Here is a 27,996-nt window from a genome sequence, read left to right as displayed (position 1 = left end):
GGCGTTCGGGCTGCGGAGCGTCTCCTGGAGGATTCGGGCCGCTCTGCCCTGAAAACGTGGTGAGGCCGTGGTGAAGCCGTGGTAAGTCCCCACACCGAGCCGTTGAGAATCTGTCTCTGGCCGAGGCAGCCCAGGATTCCTTTTTAAAGCCGCCAGCGTAGACGAGTCCAAGATGTTAGGCTCTTTGAGGGTCAAATACAACTGTCCCTGAAGCGAGATCACATTCAACTTTGGGACAAGGAGTCTTGCCCCTTCATTTTTTCAGCTTCTCTCCGTGGAACCAAAACCCTCGGTAAATTGCCCTTTGGCCTTTGGAACAGGTGACTTAACTCTGAAAAAAAAACAAAATTCTTTCCTAGAAGCTTCTTGGGCTTGGTGGAAGCGAGGTGAAATTGTTTCTCCGGTTTTGTCTTTAAAAATAATTGTTTCTATCACTCAGGATAAACTTTTAAGATTACCATAGAACTCCACCAAAATGAATTATCTGTCCGATCATAGAATTTCTTGCTTATCACAGTAAGTTGTCTTTTCAGGGTTACAGTTTGTATGTGAAACCACTGTTCCAAGTTCAACTTAGGAAAGACTGTTGACACACAAGTTGGAATGGTTCCAATAGCCTACTTTGCAAAACGCTTTGGATTCACAGAACTTCCGTTGTAAAAGTAAGTAAGTGTTATATTCATAAAATTAGCTCTAATTTTTGATATGTGAATATGGGTGGAAGTGTCAACGTTTGGGAATAATATGGATCTCCCAGTGGCAAATAATTAGGGTCAGTGCCACAGAAAACAAAATTGGGAAATATACGCCTTTTGTCTTTTGACGATGTTGCTGAATAAACATCTCCCTGTGTTTGTACCCTAATTTTGATGATGATAATAAGATGTTCTATTTAGGCATTTGTGTTGGTTTTAGTGTGTGTAATTTTAGAAGCAGTGAAGGAAAGGCCTCTCCATATGTGCATTGTATTAATATTTGCCTGCTCTTTCATGGTGACTTAATCTGATTCAGAGGCTCTGTGTTGAGAGTTTTCTTACGTACTTTGGGTTCTTGTTTAGAGTTAGTGGGTAATGAAAAAGTATTTCTAGTGCATAGGCAAGATAAATTGGTTTAGGATCCACTTCTCAAACAAAAATAGAATCCAAGCCTGGAGGGAGGTTGGGAAGAGAGGAGAAGAAATTGGAAAAAGGAATGAACGTTAAATAGGTCATCACAGGAGAGAGCATTGGGGAATGTAACCTCAGAACTGGGAGTCATAACTGGAAAACCAGATAAATACTATCTGGCAGCTGGAGGAGTTTAGGACACTTCAACTTGGACTTGGGATGAGAGTCCAGAGAGCTCTCCAGCTAGGTAAGGAAAATGCAGGGTCAGATGAAACTTAAGTGGCTAACAAGAAGTATCATGAGCCAAAGGCACTCTGAACACATGGGCCTCTTTTAAATGTCTGCCAGTAGATAATGTACCATTGTAAGTCTGTGTAGTGGTTAAGAGCATGAACTTTCAGAGTCAAGGTTGTTACACAAACTGAGATCTTGAGCAAGTTGATCAGCCTCTTTCAGCTTCAGTTTCCTCATCTGCTAAAAAAGAGATGACAGGGGACTTTCTTGGTGGTCCAGTGGTTAAGACTACACTTGTACTGCAGGGGGCATGTGTTTGATCCCTGGTCAGGGAACTAAGATCCCACATGCCTTCCCCCGCCAAAAAAAGGAGGGGATAATAATAGTACCTACTTCATTGTAATGTTATAAGTATCACATCATTGTTGTTGTTATTTAGTCACTAACTCAGTCTGACTCATTGCGATCGCTTGAACTGCAGCTTCTCTGTTCATCCCTATCTCCCTGAGTTTGTTCAGACTCATGTCCATAGAGGCAGTGATGCCATCCAACCATCTCATCCTCTGTTGCCCCCTTCTCCTCTTGCCCTCAATATTTCCCAGCATCAGGGTATTTTCCAATGAATCAGCTCTTCACATCAGGAGGCCAAAGTATTGGTGCTTCAGCTTCAGCATCAGTCCTTCCAGTGAATATTCAGGGTTGATTTCCTTTAGGATTGACTGATTTGATCTCCTTGTTGTCCAAGGGACTCTCAAGAATCTTCTCCAACACCAGTTTGAAAGTGTCATTTCTACGGTGCTCAGACTTCTTTATGGTCCAACGCTTACATCCATACAGGACTACTGAAAAAATCACAGCTTTGACTATATGGACCTTTGCCATCAAAGTGATGTCTCTGCTTAGTACCTTGCTTGGTACACAGGAAGAATTCAATGGATGTTACTGATATATTTATCACCATCATTACATAACCATAATTGGAGATAAATATATAGATATATTTGTCTGCACTGGGTCTGCATTGCTGCATGTGTAGCTAGTGTGGCTAGCACGGGCTACTCTTCATTGTAATGTGCAGGCTTCTCATTGCAGTGACTTCTTTTGCTGCAGAGCATGGGTTTTTGGGCAATTGACTTCAGTAGCTGTGGTACACAGCTGCCTTGAGGAATGTGGAATCTTCCCAGAGCAGAGATCAAACCCGTGTCCCCTGCTTTGGCAAGTGGATTCTTAACCACTGGACAACCAGGAAAGTCCCCAGTAGTTCCATATTAACTTTTAAAAATTATAGGAAAGTAGAAAAAGAAAGAGAATTCTTCATGGAATTTTTTGACGTTTCCCCCCATGAAATGTTTTAACTATGACATATGTAATTAGGAATCCCATTTTTACATATCTTTATTTTTACAGTAAGTAGAATATAAAGACTAATGGTATATTAAATATAGCCAAGGTTTCAGATTAGCTGAGCATTTAGAAATTCAGTGTTCCATTCAATTCAATTAGTATTTAGAAAGTTTTCACTGTCAGGGTTTAACAGCTGTGAAAAAAGTAGTGGAAAGACTAACTTTAAATTTCAATTTCTTTAAATTTTAAATGGAGTGTAGTAGGTATCAGACATCAAAAAATTTTTTTTAATAGTAAATTTAATGAGTGTGATGCTTAATGTTTTATTTTCTGAAACTTCCTCTAACATTCTCCCAGAAAGTTGCTTCTCGGTGCACATACCCAACATTTTGCTTCAGAGACATCATATCCCTGGATCCCAGGTCCCACATGTGTGATGTAAATGTCTGACTCTGTGACCCCATGGTCTGTGGCCCACCAGGCTCCTCTGTCCATGGCATTCTCCAGACAAGAATACTCCCCATTTCCTCAAATAGGGGATCTTCCTGACCCAGGGATCGAATCAGTGTCTTCTGCGTCCCCTACATTGGCAGATGGATTCTTTACCAGTGTGCCACCTGAGAAGCCCAGGTCCCAGATGAAGAACTACTAAAATAAAACATCCCCCCACAATGTTGCTCAGAAGTTTTCCACTCCAAACAAATATGGTTAATATCAGAAAGTGCCAGTCTGTGAGAGAGTACTGCTGCTAGTGGCTGTTCAAAGTATGAGGGGGGCTAAAAAAAAAGGCGGTTTTAAAACTGTGTAATTTTCACCTGTATCAGAAAGAGCATAATTTATATTTCATAAGATATGAGTGACATCAAATAAATGTTGTTTAATGAATTTAAGTCTGGTAAAACGAGATTTGGTTTCGGAGGAAATGATAAAACCATAAAAGCAAATGAAAATTCAAAAAGGAATGAATTCGGTCTTTTGTAGAGCTGTGGATGGACTTGGAGTCTGTCATACAGAATGAAGTAAGTCAAAAAGAGAAAAACAAATATCATATATTAATGCATAGATACGTAATCTAGAAAAATGGTATAGATGAACCTATTTAGAGGGCCGGAATAGAGATGCAGACACAGAGAGCAGACATTGGATGTGGGGTGAGGAAGGGGCGGGTGGGATGAGTTGTAGGAATCGTGCTGACCTATATACACCGCCATGTGTAAAATAGAGCCCCGCAAAAAGCAGCTGTAGAGCACAGGGAGCTTAGCCGAGGTCTCTGTGGCAACCTAGAAGGGTGGGTTGCTGGAGGTGGGAGGGAGGCTCAAGAGGAAGCAGAATATGTATACGTGTAGCTGATTCACTTTGTTGTACAGCAGAAACTAACACAACATTGTAAAGCCATTATACTCCAATTAAAAAATGTATATACATGTAGATTCTTTTACTGTCTGAGCTGTCAGGGAAGCCCTAAAGAATCTGCCTGCAATGCAGGAGATGTAGGTTCAAGCCCTGGGTCAGGAAGATCCGTCCCCTGGAGAATGGAAAAGCAACCCACCCCAGTATTCTTGCCTGGAGAATTCCACCAACAGAGAAGCCTGACAGGCTATAGTCCATGGGGTCGCAAAGAGTCGGACACAACTGAGCGAGTAACACTTTCACTGTTCATGTAGATAGATTTTAAAATATAATAATAATAATACTAAAAGGAACTAAAGAGAAAAGCAAGTGAAGATTCAGTTTTGTAGGTTGTGGATTAAAGTGCTACTTTAATGCTTATCAATTAAGAAATAGAATTTCATTTTCTGGAGTTATGTTCAGAATGTTGCATAATTTTAAGACACAAAAGTATTAAGCAGCCTTGGTCTTAAGGAGCAGCCTCTCGTACTTAGAAAGAGTCAGTTAAATTTTTTCAGCTAGAGAAAAATGGCTGGATTCTGAATGTGCTTTAACGATGGAGCCCTTGAGATTTCCTAATGGGGTATGAGGAGATTTAGGATGATTTGAGGTACTTGACTTTAGCAACTGGAAGGGCTGGAGTTGTCATCAGCTCAGATCTTCAAGTAGATCAGATTTGGGGGTCGGAAAAGTGAAAGTGAAAGTCGCTCAGTTGTGTCCAACTCTTTGCGACCCCATGGACTGGGAGTGGGTTCCCTTCCCCAGGGGATCTTCCTAACCTAGGGATAGAACCCAGGTCTCCCACATTGCAGGTGGATTCTTTACCAACTGAGCTATCAGGGAAGCCCGGGGGCAAGATAGTTCAGAAAAAAAAAGAGAAACTTCTGATAAAAATCTTGAGGTAAATTGACATTTGACATTTATTTGACATGTTAATAAGATCTAAAGAATGTAAAAAGGCTGTTAAAAGTGAAAGTGTTAGTTGCTCAGTCGTGTCCGACTCTTTGGGATCCCATGGACTGTATCCCGCCAGGCTCCTCTGTCTATGGGATTTCCCAGGCAAGAATACTGGTGTAAGTAGCCATTCCCTCCTCCAGGGGATCTTCCTGACCCAGGGACTGAACCTGGGTCTCCTTATTGCAGGCAGATTCTTTACCATCTGAGTCACCAGGGAAGCCCATGTTATTTTTAAATAGTTTCTGTTAATCATAGTAAGAGAACTACTTAAGGGGATTTCACTGTCAACATACGAGTTACTCGAGTTTCTAATTCCTAAGTTTTAGTGCAATGTTTGGAACGTGGAAGGTGCTCAGTAAGTGTTGGTGTGGAGAATGGATAGTGTGTTGAGGTGGTACCTCCTGCAGCAGGTACCACCTGAACAGAGAAGCAGATGGAAAGCAGTCATTCCCATTTGTGAAGGTCTGTGTCTGTCATCAATGTGCTTGGAGATGTATGTATTAAACTTGTTCCTTCTGGGACTTCCCGGGCAGTCCGGTGGCTAAGATTCCACACTCCCAGTGAAGTCCCAGAAGGAACAAGAACTTAGATCCTACACGCCTCAACTAAAGATCTCAAATGCTGCAATTAAAGAAAAAAATCCCACAGCTAAGACCTGGTGCAGCCAAATAAATAAATACATAAATAAATATATTTTTAAATGAACTGATTTCTTCTGCCAAGAAATACTCTCCTTTTTCCTCAAGAAACAGCATTTTCTCCCCATCCCAAAGACTTTAGAGCATCTATGAGTGGCTAGCTCCTTCTTAAAACCCCTTAGAATCTATGAATACATACAGAACAAGCCAGAATACAGGGTAGCATGGCAGGTCAGTTGGCGGTTTTCTCTAGAGAGCAGTTTACTGTCATGATGCAAGAAATTGGTGTCACCCCGGTGGAGGAGTTCATGATGATTTTTACTCTAAAAGTTCCCACTGCACCTTTAAAGAAGCCATAGATTAACCTTATTCAAATATACAGTCTGGATCACTGTGTTCTTTTGAAATTAGACCCCTTGTTCATTACTAAGATTTTTATTTTTATTTTTCCTTCTCTGTACTTATTCTTATCACAGTCATCCAGTAGACGCTACTAGCTTTCTGAAACAGAATAAAGGAGGTTCAGGAAGTCCAAGTGATGTTCTTAAGAATATCTAATAGGTGATCCTTACTGAGGCTGAATTTGGTTGTGATGTCATCCCAGTGATTTTGGTTGAACTGTTCATCTTTATCCATCATCAGTGCTCATAAAACTGTCACCTGACAGCTTTCTTGCTAATGACTGGTCTTGATGTGCTTCCTGTTGTCATGGCTCTGATGTTCTACTGACCACTTCATCTAGGAGTAGCAGGGTGAAGATGGTCATATGTGCTTGCTTGCAGCTGTTAGGTGACAAGGCTCCTGGAAAAGATTCAGCCTGCTAAAGATACCTATCTAAGGCAGGGGACCAGCAGGGCTCAAATGCTAGCTTCAGACTGTTGGTTTAGTGTCTGGCCTTGGACGGATCACACTGGCCAGCCAAGTCAGTCCCAGGCTTGAGAAAAGCACTGTAGGATAAAAAATGGGATCTAATTAAATGACGCAGAAATAATGTGAGAAGGATGACTTTTTATTTTTTCTAATGTAGACCATTTTTAAGGTCTTTATTGAATTTGTTACAATATTGCTTCCATTTTATGTTTTGGTTTTTGACCCCAAGGCATATGGAATATTAGCTTCCTGACCAGGGATCAAACCCACAGCCCCTGCTTTGGAAGGCAAAGGGTTAACCGCTGGACTGCCAGAGAAGGATTGCTTTTATATTCCATTCTAACCCTCTCCATTTTTTTGGGCCATTCTGCCTTCGGAATCTTAGTCCTTGACCAGGAATTGAACCTGTGCCCACTGCAGTGGGAGCATGGAGTCTTAACCACCGGACCACCAGGGACATCCCAGGGAAGTATGGCTTTTTATATCCCATTCTAAGCCTCTCCTTTTTTTTCGGCCATGCTGCCTGCAGGATCTTAGTCCTTGACCAGGAATTGAACCTGTGCTCCCTGCAATGGAAGCACGGAGTCTTAACCACTGGACCGCCAGGGAAATCGCTCTCCACTTTTATGTGCTTCTTGGAGCACCTGCTTTAAGAGGAACTAGGGCTTCCCCTTGTAACGTAGCGGGTTGACCATAAGTTTCCACTTGTGGGAAAACCTGAGCAAACTTTTTGGCCAACCTATAACAATTCTAGCTGAGCATTTACTTCCCTTGAAGGACTGGCACACCTTTGACAGGGATAGGTTACTCTGGAAGTTTGTGATTACCTGTAGAAACCAAGCTGCTCACTGAGAGCAGCACAGACAAGTAGTACAGTTCAGGAGTGGTTTTTGCCTGTATTGGGGAAGAAAAGAGCACTGTGAGGAATTACTTGTCTTATAATTGCAACACATATTTTAAATGTTTTTGCTGAAAGGATTTTTTAAAAGGCACCAATTTAGCAAGAGATGGAAGGCTTGCTGCTTAATGTGCCAACCCAGTTCCACTGTTGATTAATGTCTTAACTTTTTTTGTATGTATAGTTCTGGTAAAGTGGAATTCACCCTCCAAAAAGAAAAATCTCTCATGGAGTTTTTAAACTTCCCTGGTGAAATGTTCTAACTGTGACATGTGTCTAATTAGGAGGTCTGTCTCTCCATCTTTATTCTTTCAAAAGGTTTATTTTTAAAATTTTTTGGCTGTGGTGGGTCTAATTGCTGCCCTTAGGTTTTCTTTAGTTGTGGCAGGTAGGGGCTATTCTTCATTGTGGTACCCGAGCTGCTCGTTGCGGTGGCTTCTCGTGTTGCAGAACACGGGCTCTAGGCACACAGGCTTCAGTAGTTGCAGAGCACGGGCTCAGTGGTTGCAGCTCATGGAATTAGTTGCTCTGCAGCATGTGGGATCTTCCCAGACCAGGGATCGCACAGGTGTCCCCTGCATTGCAAGGCGGATTCTTAACCACTGGACCACCAGGGAAGCCTCCATCTCTATTTTTTTAGTTTGAGGTAGAAAATAAATGTTGAAGACTAAAAGTGCATTGTATACAGCCAAGCTTTCAGATTAAGATGAGCCTTTAGAAATTCAATATTTAAAAACGTACACAGTCGGTTGCCAAAAATGTTAACACTATGGTGCAGACTCCCTCGATGAAGGATCCCACACCAAATACAGAAAACATCCTCTTTAGTGCTTGTGGGACCGGTTCCATCCAAATAAGCAGCACGGTAAAACCTAAAAAGATGGCAGAACAGCATCAGTTTACTGGGTTGAATTGCCTCAGAAATATTCTTTTTTTTTAAGATTTCATTAAAATATAGTTAATTTATAATGTGTTAATTTCTGCTGTGCAGCCAAGTGATTCAGTTGTACACATTCTTTTTTATATGCTTTTCCATTATGGTGTTTCACAGGATATTGAATATAGCTCTCTGGGCTGTACCTTAGGACCTTGTTGTTGATCCATCCAGTGTGTAATATCTTGTCTCTGCTAATCCCAAACTCCCAATCCTTCCCTCCCCCACCCCACCTCTGCCTTGGCAACCGCAGTCTGTTCTCTGTCTGAGTCTATTTCAGAGATATGTTTTAGAGATACGTTCATTTGTGGCATACTTTAGAGTGACTACAAGTGATACTATGTGGTATTATCTTTCTCTTTCTGACTTCACTTGTGGCTTCCCTGTGGCACAGCTGGTAAAGAATCCCCCTGCAGTGTGGGAGACCTGAGGTTGATCGCTGGGTTGGGAAGATCCCCTAGAAAAGGGAAAGGCTACCTACTCCAGTATTCTGGCCCAGAGAATATGGACTGTATAGTCCATGGGGTCACAAACAGTCAGACACAACTAAGCGACTTTCACTTCTAACTTCACTTAGTATAGTAATCTCTAGGTCCATTCATGTTGCTGTAAATGGCGTTATTTCATTTAGAAATGTATTCTTGAATGCAAAGCTAAATCATGGTGTTTCTTTGTGTATCTGTTGTGGAACAGAAGTGCTCAACACTTGGCCAGGCTAAGGTTTTCCTCAATAGAGGTCGTGTTCTTACTATTGGCAATGCTGGTGATAGTAACTGTGACAGTTCTTTTTTAAAATAATAACCCCATTATCTCATTTAAATCTTACAGCAAACTGCACAGCAGGTTTTTTAATCTCCTTTTTTTCTTTTGGCTGCAACAAGCATCTTGTGGGATTTTAGTTCCAGGTGTGTGGGCCTTGGAGTCCTAATTGCTCTCCCTCCAGGGAATTCCCTTAGATAAGGCTGGGAAGCTCTGGGAGGTGAAGTATTAACAGATTCTTCTGTTTGGGATGTGGGGGTTTGAACTGGCCTCCCTCAGTCTCCATAGCTGGTGCTCTTGTCCATTGGACACACTGCCTCTTGTGGAGTTGGGGTTTAGTAGAGATTCTTTCTAGAACCCTGCCTTATGGCACCCCAATAACTGTTTTCATTTTATAAAAATTTAGAAAATGTCTTTATTTAAATTGCACATCACTATTAGAAGTTCATACAAAAGAAAATATAACTAAAATATATTAGCCACAATATTCCTAAAACTTCTACACATTTCAGAGTCCAACTCTTCTGTATCACTTTTTGACTTCAAGTAGTCGAGGTCCCTGTGTTTCTACCCATGTCATCCTCTCAGTATCTAATTATTAAATGAGTAGGTAAATCTGATATTTTTATGTTATAACTATAAAGAATTTTATAATATCAAAATGTTTATGTTGAGTTGGCTGAAAAGTTTGTTTAGAAAGCCTGAATAAACTTTTTGGCCAACCCAATATTAAATTGGTTTCATATTCAAATAGTAGGACAACTCAAAGAGACACTAAGGAGCATTTTAAAATTTTCCTTCATCTGAATTTTATTTCATTTAAAAAAATGAGTTAATTTATTTTAATTGGAAGGTAATTACTTTACAATATTGTGGTGGTTTTTGCCACGCATCGACATGAATCAGCCATGGATGCAGGTGTCCCCCACATCCTGAACCCCTCTCCCCCTTCACGTGAATTTTAAATGTGAGTTTTTTCTCAGGTTTCAGTCTGTGAGCTCTTGCAGAGCAACAAGTCCTGTCTTATCCATTTTTGTTCTAGCAGCATCTGGCAAATAGACAATAAGTATATGACTACACTTATTAAGAATGACTCCACACTTACCAACTGTGAAGAAAGTAAAGATGATATTGCTAACCAGGTTGGTAAGGAGAGGTTGCCTGCAGTATCGAGAAGATCTGGGCCTACAAATCAATATACCAGGTCATACACTAATTGATTACTAGAAGAAATCCACACTGTTAACATAAAACCAGATGGCGCTGACCCTTGAATTCTAATTGTGGCATGAGGTTCATTTGGCTCCAGGCAACTCCCTTCTGTTAAGAACCTTTGTTCTTTACCATGACTGCAAATTAGTGCTAGCATTAATGACAGTATTGAGTTATGAATATTCTTAATGCTAAGAGTTATTAATATTCTTAATTTGTGGACAGTGTTCATTTTTTTTTCCTACTTTAATTCAAAGAACTCTTTTTTATTTTTGACTGTGCTGGGTCTTCACTGCTGCTCTCGGGCTTTCTTTAGTTGTGAGCAGGGGCTTCTCCTCGCAGTGGTTTCTCTTATGGAGCACGGGCTCTAGGCACACAGGCTTCAGCATTTGCAGCGCGTAGACTCAGTAGTTGCGGTGCACAGGCCAAGTTGCCCCGTGGCATGTGGAATCTTCCCAGACCAGGGATCAAACCTGTGTCCCCTGTATTAGCAGGCAGATTCTTAACTACTGCACTACCAGGGAAATCCTACCATTTAAAAATTCATGTTAATTTGATACGTTGGTGAAAAAACATTTTGTGGAAATTCTGGCCTCTAGAGTGAGGAAATATACCCTGCATCTTATAGTAGAAGTACACAAACCTCTCCTAGTAGAAGCTGGCAAATTTGAATTAGGCAAATTACAAGGGGTAATTTAGGTAAATTACAAGGTAGTTTCCAGCCCTTCCCCATCACTTAAGTGGAATCTCAGTTTTCAGATTTTTATTAGAATTTTCATGTTTTTAGGACTACAATTTATTTTAAATGTGTAAAATTGTATTTGTTTCATTTGACCATTGAAAAAGGTATTAACTGACTTTTTTGGCCAAGATGGATTTCTGACATAGAATCAGAAATAACAGGTCAAGTCATAATCTAGTTGAGTGTGCCTGTGTTGCCCTCAGCCTTGGAGACATCAGCTAATGCTAGGCTGTTGGCCCTGGTCTCTTGGGAATCCATAAAGTGAAATATTCGCACCCTCATTGTTTCCCGTTTAAGGACTTCTTATTACTGGAAGTATAACTTTTAACCTGTATAATGCTGGTTTAAAGTTAAACTCTGTCTGCCCAAATCCCAACTCTCCTCGCTGGACTGAGAGTTTTGACTTTTCAAAGAGGTGGAGCAGGTGACTGCCATTGATAAGAGGGGCAAAACAATGGGGCAGGCTGCATTTAAGCACATAACAGGAATGGCAGCAGGCACCCAAACCAACCCCACAGGTAAGATGTGCATGCTGAGCTGCCAGGTGCAGAGGTGGCTGGAGAAAGAACTTACCTTAGCAGGACATAGAACTGGAGGGTCAGAATGGTGATGGCAAACAGGAACACTGTCACTTGGCTGCATGGGACACAGTGAATTACATTGTACATTACTGTTTCAGTGATTTGAATGGCTTTAAGAAACCAAATTCAGGTTCTGTTTCATGGTAATGTTACGTCAACCCACAGAAATAAAATTTAAAACAGAGCAAAGATGAATTGAGATCCATCCCATTAGAACAAAATTGTCTAATGATACTACACTAAGGACAATAGTTAGCATTTATCGAGTTCCTACTATGTAGCAGATGGGCTTCCCAGGTGGCACCGTGGTAAAGAGTCCTTTTGCCAGTGCAGGAGATGAGGGTTAGATCTGTGGGTCAGAAAAATCCCCTGGAGAAGGAAATGGCAACATGCTCCAGTGTTCTTGCCTAAGAAATCCTACGGGCAGAGGAACCTGGTGGGCCCCAGTACATGGGGTTGCAAGAGTTGGACATGACTGATCACGCACATACTATGTAGCAGGCACTGTGACACTGGTCTCTAAGGAATCTTGAGAACCTTGATTTATTTACCATGGCTGTAAATTAATGCCAAAAGACAACCCACAAGCAATAATAAGAGTTATTACTGTTCATAATTAGTAGAGAAATATGTCACATTTTAAATTTACTTTTTCACTTAATATGCATACAGTTTAGACTTCTCTGGTAGTCCAGTGGGTAAGAATCTGCCTTGCAATGCAGGGAACACAGGTTCGATCCCTGGTCTGCGAACTAAGATCCCACACGCTGAGGCACCACAACTACTGACTCGAGCTTCAATTAGAGGGTCCAGGCACCTCAATAAAGGTCTCATCTGCCCCAACTAAGACCCAACACAGCCAAATAAGTAAATATATATTTTTAAAAATGCACACAATCCTATGAGATGAGATTGTGGTTTCCTATCTTATAAATGAAGAAACTGAGGCTCAGAAAAATTAAATGTCTTATCTCAGGACAAACACCTAATATAGTAAGCCGTAAAGTAAAAGTGTAAGTGTTAATTGATCAGTTGTGTCTGACTCTTTGGGACCCTATGGACTGTAGCCCACCAGGCTCCTTTGTCCATGGAATTCTCCAGGCAAGAATTCTGGAGTAAGCAGTAAAGCTACAGTTTAAACCAGTTCTGAGAGTCACGAGATACCTGGAGTAATAGGCAAGTTTGGCCTTGGAGTACAAAATGAAGCAGGGCAAAGGCTAACAGAGTTTTGCCAAGAGAATGCACTGGTCATAGCAAATACCCTCTTCCAACAACACAAGAGACAGTTGTACACATGGGCATCACGATATGGTCAATACCAAAATCAGATTTATTGTATTCTTTGCAGCCAAAGATGGAGAAGCTCTATACAGTCAACAAAAACAAGACCAGGAGCTGACTGTGGCTCAGATCATGAACTCCTTATTGGCAAAATTCAGACATAAATTTAAGAAAGTAGGGGAAACCACTGGACTATTCAGGTATAACCTAAATCAAATCCCTTACGATTATACAGTGGAAGGGACAAATAGATTCAAAGGATTAGATCTGATAGACAGAGTGCCTGAAGAACTATGGACAGAGGTTCATGACATGGTATAGAGGGCAGTGATCAAGACCATCCCCAAGAAAAACAAATGCAAAAAGGCAAAATGGTTGTCTGAGGAGGCCTTACAAATAGCTGAGAAAAGAAGAGAAGCAAAAGGCAGAGGAGAAAAGGAAAGATACACCCATATGAATGCAGAGTTCCAAAGAATAACAAGGAGAGATAAGAAAGCCTTCCTAACTGAACAATGCAAAGAAATAGAGGAAAACAACAGAATGAGAAAGACTAGAGATCTCTATTAAGAAAATTAGAGATATCAAGGGAACATTTCATGCAAAGATGGGCGCAATAAAAAACAGAAAGAGTGTGGACCTGAAAGAAGCAGAAGATATTAAGAAGAGGTGGCCAGAATATATAGAAGAACTATAAGATCTCAGTAACCTAGATAACCATGATGGTGTGATCACTCACCTAGAGCCAGACATCCTGGAATGTGAAGTCAAGTAGGGCTTAGGAAGCATCACTACAAACAAAGCTAGTGGAGGTGATGGAATTCCAGCAGAGCTGTTTTAAATCCTAAAAGATGATGCCGTGAAAGTGCTGCACTCAATATGCCAGCAAATTTGAAAACTCAGCAGTGGCCACAGGACTGGAAAAGGTCAGTTTTCATTCCAATACCAAAGAAAGGCAATGCCAAAGAATTTTCAAACTACCACACGATTGTACTCTTCTCACACGCTAGTAAAGTAATGCTCAAAATTCTCCAAGGGAGGCTTCAACAGTACATGAACAGAGAACATCCAGATGTTCAAGCTGGATTTAGAAAAGGCAGAGGAACAGGAGATCAAATTGCCAAGATCTGTTGGATCACAGAAAAAGCAAGAGCGTTCCAGAAAAACATCTGCTTCTGCTTTATTGATTACATCAAAGCCTTTGACTGTATGGATCATAACAAACAGTGGGAAATTCTTCAGGAGATGGGAATACCTGACCACCTTACCTGCCTCCTGAGAAATCTGTGTGCAGGTCAAAAAACAACAGTTAGAACCAGACATGGAACAATGAATTGGTTCCAAATTGGGAAAGGAGTACATCAAGGCTATATATTGTCACCCTGCTTATTTAACTTTTATGTAGAGTACATCATGTGAAATGCCAGGCTGGATGAAGCACAAGCTGGAATCAAGATTGCCTGGAGAAATATCAATAACCTCAGATATGTAGATGACACCACCCTTATGGCAGAAAGCGAAGAGAAACTGAAGAGCCTCTTGTTGAAAGTGAAAGAGGAGAGGAAGAGGTTGGCTTACAAATCAACAGTCAAAAAACTAAGATCATGGCATCCAGTCCTATCACTTCATGGCAAATAGATGGGGAAACAATGGAAACAGTGACAGACTTTATTTTGGTGGGCGGGGAGGGGGCTCCAAAATCACTGCAGATGGTGACTCCAGTGAAATTAAAAGACACTTGAAATTAAATGACACTTGCTTCTTGGAAGAAAAGCTATGACCAACCTAGACAGCATATTAAAAATCAGAGACATTATTTTGCCAACAAAGGTCCATCTATTTAGTCAAAGCTATGGTTTTTCCAGTAGTCATGTATGGATGTGAGAGTTGGACTTTATTTATAAAGAAAGCTGAGCGCCAAAGAATGCTTTTGAAGTGTGGTGTTGGAGAATGCTCTTGAGAGTCCCTTGGACAGCAAGGAGATCAAACCAGTCAATCCTAAAGGAAATAAGTCTTGAATATTCATTGGAAGAACTGATGCTGAAGCTGAGGCTCCAGTACTTTGGCCACCTGATGCAAAGAACTGACTTATTGGAAAAGACCCTGATGCTGGGAAAGTTTGAAGGCAGGAGGAGAAGGGGGTGACAGAGGATGAGATGGTTAGATGGCATCACCAACCTGATAGACATGAGTTTGAGCAAGCTCCAAGAGTTGGTGATAGACAGGGAAGCCTGGCGTGCTGCAGTCCATGGGGTTGCAATGAGCTGGACACAACTGAGCGACTGAACTGAACTGAGAGTCCCAGCCACGCCCTTATGCTATGTTAGCCCTACCTGCAGTTCATACTGGGTAACTCACATTGAGTGAGTTAACTGCCCACCACAACTTACACAATGAAATGAGGTCTGTGGTTACTGCTCAAACATTTTTTAAATTCTTTTGAAATTACATGTACATAGCTTCCATGCACGGAGAAGGCAATGGCACCCCACTCCAGTACTCTTGCCTGGAAAATCCCATGGACCGAGGAGCCTGGTGGGCTGCAGTCTATGGGGTCGCACGGAGTCGGACACGGCTGAAGCAACTTAGCACCAGCAGCAGCAGCTTCCATGCATATAGGAAAATCTTTCTCCTTAACTAGTAGTCCTCTTTCTTCACTGTAAACTATTATTCACCTTCATTATTTATTCTATTAATTGGATTTAGCACTGAATGACTTTAGGGCACTTGTAGGAATCAGATCTCCTCTCCAAAGTCAAAGGTTTATCCCCAGTGAAGATACTCAAAACAATAAGCAATTTGAAAATATACCCCCAGACTATTTATTTATTATTTTGTTTTATTTTTTGGCATGTGAGGTCTGAAGCTTGAAGTCTTAACCCCTGGAATGCCAGGGAAGGCCCCCTCACCCCCAAACTATTTGAAGCAGTGGCACACGGAACTAATAGAGTCTCGGGTTTAAGGTTACTATTATAAAAGCATTAGTGTCCCTTTGGCTTTTTTGGTAGCTCAGTCGGTAAAGAATCTGCCTGCCGTGCAGGAGACCCAGGTTCAATCCCTGGGTCGGAAAGATCTCCTGGAGAAGAAAATGGCAACCCACTCCAGTATTCTTGCCTGGAGAATTCCATGGACAGAGGAGCCTGGCAGGCTCCATCCAGGGGGTGGCATGGTCGGGCTTGACTGAGCTAACTAACATGCTAACTAACTAGTGTACCTTTAGAGCTGTAAATCTGAGCGGCTGCCAAGTCAATCCCATTAGCAGTCGGGCAACATAGATTTAATTGTACTGAGCATCCTGAAGTGTGACAAGAAAACCAGTTTTTTTTTAAGTTTATGTTTTAAAAGCTGACTTAATGTTTGCAAAATGTTTCATTAACGTTTACACATCAATGTTTTTGAAACTTAGTCAGTGATAATTTTAAAACTGAAAGTAATTCCCCTTAAACCTCCAAGTGTGTTAGTCGCTCAGTGGTATTCCACTCTTTACAACCCCATGGACTGTAGCCCGCCAGGCTCCTCTGTCCATGGTATTCTCCAGGCAAGAATACTGGAGTGGGTTGCTGCACCCTCTTCCAGGGGATCTTCCCAACCCAAGGATCGAACCTGGGTCTCCTGCATTGCAGGTAGATTTTTTACCATCTGAGCCACCAGGGAAGCCCTTAAGCCTCAAGACAGCCCCAGGAAGAAATGACCTTTTTGCCACAGTGGGCTGGGGAGGGACACTTACAGCCTGAGCTGGTGGGATCTTGGCAGCCAACAGTGCAAGCGATAGGCTGAGTGAGCCAGACAGAAGTGAATCATGGTGACCCGGGTCCCTGAGCACCTGGAGCAGGGCACGGAGGATCTGTAACAGTCCTGTTAGAGCTTCTAGACCTCTTCTCCACCTGCCAGGGCCTCCATCCCTACACACCAACCCTGCGAACCCTGGGGGATGCGAACCCTGGGGGATACGGAGGGAGTTCTCTCCAGGGGAGAGGGACAGGTCCTAGTCCTTAAGCCACTCTAGGCTATGATAGGAGCTCCCTGTAACTTGATTCTTCTATGGCTTTAAGGATCTGAAGTCTACAGCTGGCTGTGTTAACAGTGAATTAGTAACACTGAGTTGGATATTTGAGACAGGTCATGAATGTGAAAACAGGGAAAGCTTCCTTTAGGCTGAGAGATCAGCTTTCCTTTCTCAGTCCTTCCCCTGGGGAGGACCTGGAAACCTGAGCCCATCCCCAAGGGCAGGGAGAGCGCTTCAGGCTCTTTCATCCTTCCTTCTCTGAACAGCAAGCAACTCCCTCCCTCCGAGACCTGCTCAGTCTCCCTGGAGAGTGGTACCTGAAACTTGAGATGGTTGGGACCAGAACCAAGGCTGGACTCCAGCTGAACCGAGAGCCTCCACCAGGGTCCTTGAGAGCACGTTCAGTAGCTGGAGAGACACCCTAATTTCCCAGTGGGCCCAGACCACCCCATAATAGCATAGGTGCTTTGTTTGCATGAGTAATGGGGTGGGGCAGGTTATAGGTGGGCAGAGGCAGTAAGCCCCAAGTGAATCCTGGTGTCATCCTCGGGATGATAATTGAAAGCTACATTTAAATCATTCTAACCCATGAACTCGTTTTTAATGTTGTGTGAAGCATTATTGATCCTTCTCCCCTTTATTTCCTCTTCACAGTTAGCAGTGTCCCTGTGATTCCTGCCGCTGTTTGGAGTAGACCTCAAGTATTCATTGAATACATGTTTCCTAATTTCCATTCCCACCACCTGTACTTAAACTGAAGTTCTCATTACTTTTAACTGGACTTCCTATCTTGCTTTGCCCCTTCCAGTTAATCTGATAGCATCACTGACATCAGTATTATCACTTCCTCACAAATAACAGCTACCATTTATTTTGACACTGTGCCAGGCAATATGATCAGCGTTTTGCCATATCATGGCATTATCTCTATTTTACAGATGAGGACACAAAGTTAAATGGTCAGGTCAGGGTCATACAGCCATTTGCTGCTATTCAGTCACTAAGTTGTGTCCGACTCTTTGCGACCCCATGGACTGCAGCACTCCAGGCTCCCCTGTCCTTTACTATCTCCCAAAATTTGCACAGATTTATGTGATGATGAATTGGTGATGCCATCCAACCATCTCATGCTCTGTCACCCCCTTCTCCTGCCTTCAATCTTTCCCAGCATCAGGTCTTTTCCAGTGAGTCAGTTCTTTGCATCAGGTGGCCAAAGTACTGGAGCCTCAGCTGCAGCATCAGTTCTTCCAATGAATATTCAGGACTGATGTCCTTTAGGATTGACTGGTTTGATCTCCTTGCTGTCCAAGGGTCTCTCTAGAGTCTTCTCCAACACCACAGTTCAAAAACATCAATTCTTCGGTGCTCAGCCTTCTTAATGGTCCAACTCTCACATCCATACACGGCTGCTGGAAAAACCATAGCTTTGACTCTACGGACCTTCATTGGCAAAGTGATGTTTCTGCTTTTTAATATGCTGTTTAGGTTTATCATAGCTTTCCTTCCAAAGAGCAAGCGTCTTTTAATTTCATGGCTGCAATCACTATCTGCAGTGATTTTGGAGCCCAAGAAAATAAAATCTGTCATACAACCATGTAACACCAACATCACCTTGTTTTTCTAGAACGCTGTTGTCACACCATTGCTCAGAAACCTTCAGAGTTTCGTGTTATCTGTGGAACTGAGGTTGCCATTTCTCAGCTTCTCAGTTAGGAGGGCTCATTTCCAATCTACACAGCCCCAATTTACCTCTCAATTTTCTCTTTGGTGCTGGAGAACCTAGGAGTCACAATACCTAAATTCTAGCCCTGGGTCGCCACTCAGTAACTCTGTCCAATGAGAGCAAAAAATTGGAGCAAAAGTAAGTTGGTCATCCTAGCAATTTGGTCTGAACACTATTGGGCTATAAATAAATGGTCCTTATGCAGGTCTTTGAGTGTTAGCAAGACTTAGGAGCACACAATGAGGAGTTTTATAGCCTTAATTTCCAATTCATTTTCAACTCATTATTTCTTCTTTGAGATGTTCATAATAATGGAGAATTAGATAAACCTAAATGACTAATGATAGATGATTAACTGGAAAAACTAAATATGTAGCAATAGGTTATTATTTGGAATAAAGTAAATGTCCTTGGCCATTCTTTTTCTTTTTTTGGTGAAAATTAAATGATAATGTGCATGAAATTAGTTTATAAGTTGAGAAGTGTCCTATAAATGTTGGTTTGTTTGTGGTCATTCATTGTATTTCTACATTAATCATAAAAATACTTTGAGCTCTACAGGTGATCCCCCAAAAGTTCCCAAAGTGCTTTGAGCATTTTGGCATCATTGGAATTACCTTTGTAAGTGCTCAGAATTATTATTTTGAAACATAACTTGATATGTTAGAATATTTTAAACTTCACAGTAGTGAAGGTATTTTTTTATTGATAGTTAATAGAGTGTTTGTTAAAGAAGTGATTAGAGCTGGTACTTCCCTGGTGCTCCCGTGATAAAGAATCTGCCTGCCAGTACAGGGGACCCAGGTTCAGTGCCTATTCTGAGAAGGTCCCGCACACTGCAGAGCAACTCAGTTGGTGCTCTAGAGCCCATGCTCTGCAACAAGAGAAGCCACCACAGTGAGAAGTCCTCACGCTGCAACTAGAGAGTAGCCCCCACTTGCTGCAAGTAGAGAAACCCTGTGCATAGCACCAAGGTGCAGCCAAAAATAAATTAAAATATTTTTTAAAAAGAAGGAAGTTACTAGAAATGAGTGATATGAGTTGGAAAGGTTCACCAAGTCCCTCTGCTCAATATTCTGTAATAACCTAAAGGGGAAAAGAATTTGTAAGAGAGTAGATACATGTATGTGTATAACTGAATCACTTGACTGTAGACCTGAAACTAACGCAACATTGTTAACTATGCTCCAGTATAAAATAAAAATCGGGAAAAAAAGCAATAATAGAAAGTATGAGTTTATTTTTAAGACATTTGGGTAAATTCCTCCTAATTAAAAAAAATTAAATAATTTAAAATAAGTTGCCTTGCATTACTTCAGTAGGGTTTGGGAAGGATCAAATGGAATAATCAGTATCAAGAAGAGTTTGTCAATTGTAAACTGTTACTCAGTTGAAAGTGATAATATGACCTTGCTGACTAAGAGGAAAAGTACAGTTTTGGAGGACGGGTTGTTGGGGAGTTATCTTTGGTGGATAATAATGTCATTGTGGGCCTTCCCCGGTGGCTCATCAGGTAAAGAATCCACCTACAGTGCAGGAGACACAGGTTTGATCCCTGCGTCGGGAAGATCCCCTGGAGGAGGAAATGGCAACCGACTCCAGTCTTCTTGCCTGGAGAATTCCACAGACAGAGGAGCCTGGTGGGCTACAGTCCAGAGGGTCTCAAAGAGTCAGACGTGACTGAGCAGCTAGACATAGTGGCACACTGCACAGTGACACTGTTCTGTTACCCATGGCCACAATAGTGCAATCTCAGCACCATTAAGCTTTCATGTTTGCTCATAAGTCTAGGCCCACCTTGTGGGCCAGCTGATCCAGGCTCAGCTGACCTCACCTGACCTGCTTGTGCTTCTGGGCAGATTGAGGCTTGACTGATCTAGGATGGCCTCGGCCAGGCAGCTGGCTATTGGCTGTCTGTCAGCGGGAGCATCGTCTCTGTCCTGCAGGTTCTGTCATCCTCCAACAGGCTGGCCTGGGCTTGTCTTCATGGAAGGGCAGGAGTCCAAAGGAGAGTGGGTGTGCACAATGCCTCAGAGGCCTAGGATCAGAATGGGCATGTTTTCCCATGTGCCACGTTATTTGGGCCAAAGCAAGTCACAGAGGGTGGGAAGATTCCATTCCTTTATGAAAAGAGCTATAAAATCACATTGGAAAGGAAGGGTGGGGAAATGGAGCCATTTTTGCAATTCACCCAGTGTCGTCACTGAAGCCAAGCATTTTTCCATCTCTTTGGTTTGTGGGTTTTTTATTGGTGATGTTTTTTGTTTGTTTCTTACTTTTTGACTGCAGCATGTGGGATTTTGGCTCCCCAACCAGAGATTGAACCCGAGCACACTGCATTGGAAATGCAGAGTCTTAACCACTGGACCACCAGGAAAGTCCCTCCATTTGCTTGAAATGAGTATGTGGAAGGACATCAAAAGACCTTGAACTGAACTTACTTTCTTTTTCCTTTGCAGGCAATAAGAGAATTGTGAGAGTTTTCCATTTAGATCAACAACTTCAAATTCTCAGCATGGAGAACTCAGAGAAGACAGAAGTAGTTCTTCTTGCTTGTGGGTCCTTTAATCCTATCACCAACATGCACCTCCGGCTGTTTGAGCTGGCCAAGGACTACATGCATGGAACAGGTAGGAACAGTAACCAGCAGCAACGATGGGGTTCAGGATACACTGCCGTAAAATGTGGCACCTTGGCCTATTGGACATTTTAAGCTGGAGGATTTTGATGAAACAGCAGAAGCAGGAAGGTCACTTTGCCCTCCACCCCTCTTCCCTGAAAGTGAAAGTCCATGGAATTTTTCAGGCCAGAATACTGGAGTGGGTAGCCTTTGCCTTCTCCAAGGGATCTTCCCAACCCAGGGATTGAACCCAGGTCTCTCGCATTGCGAGTGGGTTCTTTACCAGGTGAGCCACAAGGGAAGCCTATGAAGCAGATTGTAAAACATTCACACGACAGATGCCCTCCCTAAACTCAGAGAAATGGAGCGTCCTTATCTATGAAGAGAAAGGAATGCCAAGCAGACAGGCCTTGTTGGATTCCCCCAGGCTCCTACACTTACCTTGTACTCTTTGTTGTTGTTCAGTCGCTCAGTCTTGTCCGACTCTTTGTGTCCCCATGGACTACAGCACACCAGGCTTCCCTGGCCTTCACCATCTCCTAGAGCTTGCTCAAATTCATGTCCATTGGGTTTGTGATGCCATCCAACCATATCGTCCTCTGTCGTCCCCTTCTCTTCTTGCCTTCAGTCTTTTCCAGCATCAGGGTCTTTTACAATGAGTCAGCTGTTTGCATCAGGTGGCCAAAATATTGGAGCTTCAGCTTCATCATCAGTCCTTCCAATGAATATTAAAGATTGATTTCCTTTAGGATTGACTGGTTTGATCTCCTGCACTCCTTGCTCTGTCATTTTTCCCCATGACTGTTCACTCTTCATCAAACCTAGCATAAGAATACTTAGGTTTAACTGTGTCTTGGGCTCTTCATTTCCTTATGAAGGTTCCCATGTCACATAAATCTTACATTAAGTTAATTCATATGCTTTTCTCCTGTCAATCTATTCTTTGTCAGTTTACACCAGCCAGGGGCCCTAAGAAGGTCCAAGAAAACTTTTTCTCCCCTGCATATACACAGATTCATTTTGTTTTGTTATGGAAATAATCATGCTATGTGTTGATAGATGGATGAGTGTGCCAACTCACTAATAATCAGGGAACTAAAATAATAGAGTGATATTTTTCCCATCACCTTGACAAGAATTTTTAAAACTTGATAATGTCAAATATCAGGTGTTGGGAAGGAATGGGCTCTTGGATATTCAATGGATTAAGGCTTTTTACAAGGCAGTTTCGGGCACGACTGATCGACTAACATACACATGAGACAGTTTGGCAATATCAATCAAAATTTATTAATAAACTGCTGACAAATGGGTGGTCTGTTTGATGGGTACGAAATTTCAGTTGGGGAAGTTGAAAGAGTTCTGGAGCTGGATTGTAGTGATGGTTGTATAACACATCACAATATTGTACACTTAAAATGGTTTAAATGGTAAATTTTATGTTATGTATATTTTACCACATTTAAAAATAAATAAGTAAACCTGTGTCATTGTTTAAAAAAAGGAGGAGGGGACCTGTGACTATGAAACCATATTGATGATTCTATTTCCTATACATAAAATCTAATCTGTTATACCTTATGTGAAGTCTAATTCTTTACCCCAGGGAAATATAAAGTTATCAAAGGCATAATTTCTCCAGTCGGCGATGCATATAAGAAGAAAGGACTCATCTCTGCCTGTCACCGAGTTATCATGGCAGAACTTGCCACCAAGAACTCAGAATGGATAGAAGTTGATACATGGGAAAGTCTTCAGAAAGAGTGGACAGAGACAGCCAAGGTGCTAAGGTAATCATGGTGAAGTCCTGCAGTTCCTGTGTGGGGTCATCACAAGGCTGCGAAGCACATGAACAGACCTGGGTACTATTCAGCCTGTGTGTCTTTCATTATGTTTTGAGATGTTTGCATGCTTGTTAACTGTGTACATCCCTGTAAAAGAACAGGAAGTATACTTGGCCTGTCTGTGCCCTGGTGAAAAAGGTAAAGCTGTAAGGTGATGACCCTGTGGTCAGTCTTCTCAAGGATAAAAGACAAAGGCAGATAATTGGGCTTCCCTAGTGGCTCAGGGGTAAAGAATCTGCCTGCCAATGCAGGAGACACTGGTTCATTCCCTGGTCCAGGAAGGTCCCCTGTGCCACAGAGCAACTAAGCCTGAGCACCACAGCTACTAAGCCTATGTGCTACAGTGAGTGAAGCCCATGCTCAGCAACAAGAGAAGCCACTGCTCACTGCAGCTAGAGAGTAGCCTGTGCTTGAGAGTAGCCTCTGCTCGCCACAGCTAGAGGAAAGCCCAAACAGCAGTGAAGACCCAGCACAGCCATAAATAAATAAATAAAATTTTATATATATATAGAAAGATGAAGATAGGTAATTTAAGGAAGAGAGGCCATGATTCTTGATCACAGAGAGACCTGGTTTGGACGCTACTTCCATGGCAGCATATAGGGGGTTGTCACAGATCACTGTGCTCAGGACTCTGAAACCATTCCAGTTTAAGGATTCAGAACCCAGAGTGAGTGACATCTTATTACTACTTAATGTTCTCTTGAGTGGCATGTCCCCGGTGGCTCAGTGAGTAAGAAATCTGCCTGCAGTGCAGGAGACACAGGAGGCGTGGGTTCAATCCCTGGGTTGGGAAGAACCCCTGGAGGAGGAAATGGCAACCCACTCCAGTATCCCTGTCTGGGAAATCTTATGGACTGAGGAGCCTGGAGGGCTACAGTCCATGGGGTTGCAAAGAGTTAGACATGACTGAGCTACTAAGCAAGCAAGTTCTCTTGAGTATAAAACACAAGGGCTTTCTGAAAAACCTTTCTGTCTCATGTCTATTCTTAGAGATGTCTATTAGAAATGTCTATTCTTTGAACCTTCTGGTTCTAACCATATTAATTACGATTTGGATAGGAAATAGAACCACTCTGAGCATTCTAAGCAGAAAGGGACTTTAGGTCTAGGTTGAAAGGGCTGGAGGAGTGGAAGTGGTGGTTTGTTTCGAGATCATGTCCCCTTAACTGCAGCTGAAGTTCAGGAAACTATTCCTGCTTCTGCTGCCACAAATGCGGCTGTTAAACTGTCCCAGTCTCAGCGTGAGGGACAGGACAGTGGAATATAGGGTCTGGCCTCCATGCCAACCTGTCAAGGTCCAGAGCCTCCCAAATCTCTCTGCCTCTGAGGACCTCTGGGAAGTGATTTCAGGGTGGGATTGAACCCAGCCAGCAGACAACGTCCAACCCAGTGACTTACCCAGAAGCTTAGCAGGGAGAAGAGGGTGACTTCTGTTCATTGGTCAGAAGTTCTCCCATCAGAGACCAGGCTCCTCCTCACTCAGCCCTCTTTGGCTCCAGAATAACCTTCCTGTTCATTCCTGAGGGAAGGGGGTTACGGGCACCAGGGGCCCACAGTTGTCTCTCTCACATGTTGCTCCTGTTACCTGGGTAACTGTACCACTATAAAGCCGTGGACACCCTGCCAGCCAGAGTGAAGCTGCATACAGATCCTGCCTGTGGGCCCTTCCGCTTAGGCTTCAGACACTTGTCACACCCTCAGACCTTATCCTCGGCATTGAATTCTTCATTACTAGGTTAGGCCATACTCTTTTTTAAAAATATTTATTTTTATTTATTTATTTGGCTGTGGCAGGTCTTAGTTAAGTTGCATGGCATCTTCAATCTTCATTGCAGCATGAGGGATCTTTAGTTGTGGCATGTGGGATCTAATTCCCTGACCAGGAATCGAACCCGAGTCCCCTGCATTGGGAGCGTGGAGTCTTAGCCACTGGACCACCAGGGAAGTCCTAGGCAGGCCATACTCCTCAGTGGTCAAGGGTGTGGGCTCTGGAGCCAGGCTGTTGGGATTCAAATTCTGGCTCTGCCATCTATAAGCTAAATGACCTTGGGCAAATTGGTCACTGTCCTCCTCTCTCAATAGGTATAATAAACAATTCTGATAGAATGCTGGCAGTACTATAGTTGCTTTATAGTAACCAAAACATTTACTCAATCTGGTTGTTCTTGACTACCTCCTATGTCTAAGAGGCTCTACTAGAAGCTGGGGGTACAAACTCAAAGCCTGCACTTCCTCTCCATTATGGGGATAATAATACTATGACATGGGATGTTGAGAAGATTTCATCAGATCATTCATGCAAGAGATTTGGTGTAGTGGTTAACACATAATAGATAATCAGCGTTTTAACTCTGGTCATTGTGACACAGACACATACAGCTTAGGATAGTAATAGCTACCATTTGCTGTGCTCCCAGGAGTCTCCCTACTCTCTATTCTTTTAATTTATTTTCTTAGTTTAGTTTTGACTGTGCTGGGTCTTGGTTGCTGTGCAAGGACTTTCTCTAGTTACCATGCACAGGCTTCTCTTTGTAGTGCCTTCTCTTGTTGCAGAGCACAGGCTGTAGACTATGCAGGTTTCAGTAGTTGTGGCACATGGGATTTAGTCCCTTAGTTCAGTTCCAGGGATTGAACCTGTGTCCCCTGCCCTGGCAGGTGGATTCTTAACCATTGGACCACCAGGGAAGTCCCTGTTGCTTTCCATTCTTGACAGCCAGAGCCCAGGGCCACTGTGTCTTGACCAGCATCCATTTTAACCTGACAGTACTGTGTACTTGAAGGTATCCTTTCTGAATAATCAGGTATTGTGTGTACCTGTGGTTATACATTTTTAACAGCTCCCAACCTTTAACTTTGTGTCAGAGGCTCTCAGGCCTCTCCATGGGGATGATATTTCAGTTGAGCATTGTGAGAAAGAGAAATAAATATTTTGTTGCTTTGTTGTTTTATAGACACCATCAAGAGAAGCTGGAGGCCAGTATCTGTGATCCCCAGCAGAACTCACCTGTGCTGGAAAAGCCTGGACGGAAGAGAAAGTGGGCTGAACAAAAACAAGATTTTAGTGAAAAGAAATCCCTAGAGCAAACAAAAACGAAAGGTCTGTATGTTTTCCCAGGACTTAGCAATGAGGGCTGTCAAGACTCTAAGGCTGGGCAAGCCCCCTTTGTATTTGCTTTCATATTCAATGTGTGTGGGTGCCTGGAAAATGCCCCTTGTTAGTTTTCTTTTTTCTTTCTTTTTTTGTTCTTCCTTTGGCTGTATCACACAACTTGTGGGATCTCAGTTCCCCCAACAGTGATTGAACTCAGGCTGTGGCAGTGAAAGCCCAAATTTGTAACCACTAGGCCACGAGGAAACTCTCTGCCCCGTGTTAGTTTTCTGATAGGAGGAAAGGAGAGTCAGAGGCACCCTGAGTTTATTTCTCCTGCGGTAGGTCAGGTCTGGATCTCTTTTTGGAAAAGCTGAATCTGATAAAAATTATGAATCCTCAGAAAAACAGACATACACTTTTTTTTTCTTTTTCTGCACTGGATCTTTGTGCTGCACCAACGCTCTTTCTGGTGGCAGTGAACAGGGGCTACTGTTTGTTGCTGTGCATGGGCTTCTTATTGAGGTGGCTTCTCTTGTTATGGAACACCAGCTCTAGAGCTCAGGCTCAGTAGTTGTGGCCCATGGGCTTAGCTGCCCCACCGCATGTGGGATCTTCTTGGACCAGGGGTTGAACCCATGTCCCTTGCATTGGCAGCTGGATTCCTAACCGCTGGACCACCAGGGAGAGTCCTACACATTCATTTTGATGCCAGGAGTTATTAAAAAAACAATCCCTGAGGCTCTATTTTCTCTTCTTCCCAGGTGTGCCAAAGGTGAAGCTGCTGTGTGGAGCAGATTTTTTGGAGTCATTTGGTGTGCCCAATCTATGGAAGAGTGAGGATATCACCAAAATCCTGGGAGACCACGGGCTCATATGTATTACTCGGGCTGGGAATGATGCCCAGAAGTTCATCTACGAATCCGACGTGCTGTGGAAACACCAGAACAACATTCACTTGGTGAACGAATGGATCACCAATGACATCTCCTCCACGAAGATCCGGCGAGCCCTCAGGAGGGGCCAGAGCATTCGCTACTTGGTCCCCGATCTTGTACAAGAATATATTGAAAAGCATAATCTGTATAGTTCTGAGAGTGAGGAGAGGAATGTTGGAGTGGTCCTGGCTCCTTTGCAGAGAAACACTACAGAAGTTAAGGCATAAGAAATTCTACAGCATGGTATTTTAGACTTCTTTTTTGGGAGTTTGAAACCATGTGGGTGTTAGTAACTAGGGGAAGAAATTGTTATCCTCTTTAATAAAGTTTAACAGTTTGGTAAAATCAGCAGTAAATTAAAGTTAGGTTTATCTTTTTACTAGAAGTTGCTAAGATGAATGTTTTCAATATGTTGTTTTTAGTTTGGCTATGCCATGCCGCATGCGGAATCTTAGTTCCCCAAACAGGGATCGAACCAGTGCAGTGGGAGCACAGAGTCTTAACCAGTGGACTACCAGGGAAGTCCACAAATTCCTTTATCTTTAAAACAAGAGATTAGCAGGACTAAAACCAGAGGAACATTCCATCAAACTAAGTACAAAAACAATTCAAAAAGAGCACCCTAACTTTACCACATAAAGAGAAGTGAAGTGTGAAAAGTGAAGTCTAGGAATTTCCTGGTGGTATAGTGGTTAGGACTGCACTCTCACTGCCGAGGGCCTGGCCTTAATCCCTGATCAGGAACTAACATCCCACATGCTGTGCAGCGAAAAAAAAAAAAGAAGAAGAAGAAAATTAAGAGTCCACTTAAGAACCTGACTTAAGTTATGAA

At 42.6% G+C, this 27,996-nt stretch overlaps 1 protein-coding gene across 2 annotated transcripts; it reads left to right on the top strand.

The window, feature by feature from the left end:
* The first annotated feature begins 2 nt into the window (after positions 1–2).
* LOC128071401 (nicotinamide/nicotinic acid mononucleotide adenylyltransferase 1) lies at positions 3–27,996 on the top strand. 2 transcript variants are annotated; one of them, XM_052664279.1, is made up of 6 exons: positions 3–81; positions 534–662; positions 21,131–21,301; positions 22,898–23,081; positions 26,090–26,235; positions 26,991–27,996. In XM_052664279.1, exons 3-6 carry the CDS (start codon positions 21,187–21,189, stop codon positions 27,389–27,391), a joined length of 846 nt encoding a protein of 281 aa, XP_052520239.1. In that variant the 5' UTR covers positions 3–81; positions 534–662; positions 21,131–21,186; the 3' UTR covers positions 27,392–27,996. The 2 variants fall into 2 exon arrangements, with proteins under 2 accessions (XP_052520239.1, XP_052520238.1); XM_052664278.1 differs by lacking the exon at positions 3–81 and adding an exon at positions 152–292.

Source organism: Budorcas taxicolor, unplaced genomic scaffold (genome assembly GCF_023091745.1).
Source record: "Budorcas taxicolor isolate Tak-1 unplaced genomic scaffold, Takin1.1 scaffold455, whole genome shotgun sequence".
Taxonomy (NCBI): domain Eukaryota; kingdom Metazoa; phylum Chordata; class Mammalia; order Artiodactyla; family Bovidae; genus Budorcas; species Budorcas taxicolor.
This window is presented reverse-complemented; position numbering and strand designations above follow the sequence as displayed.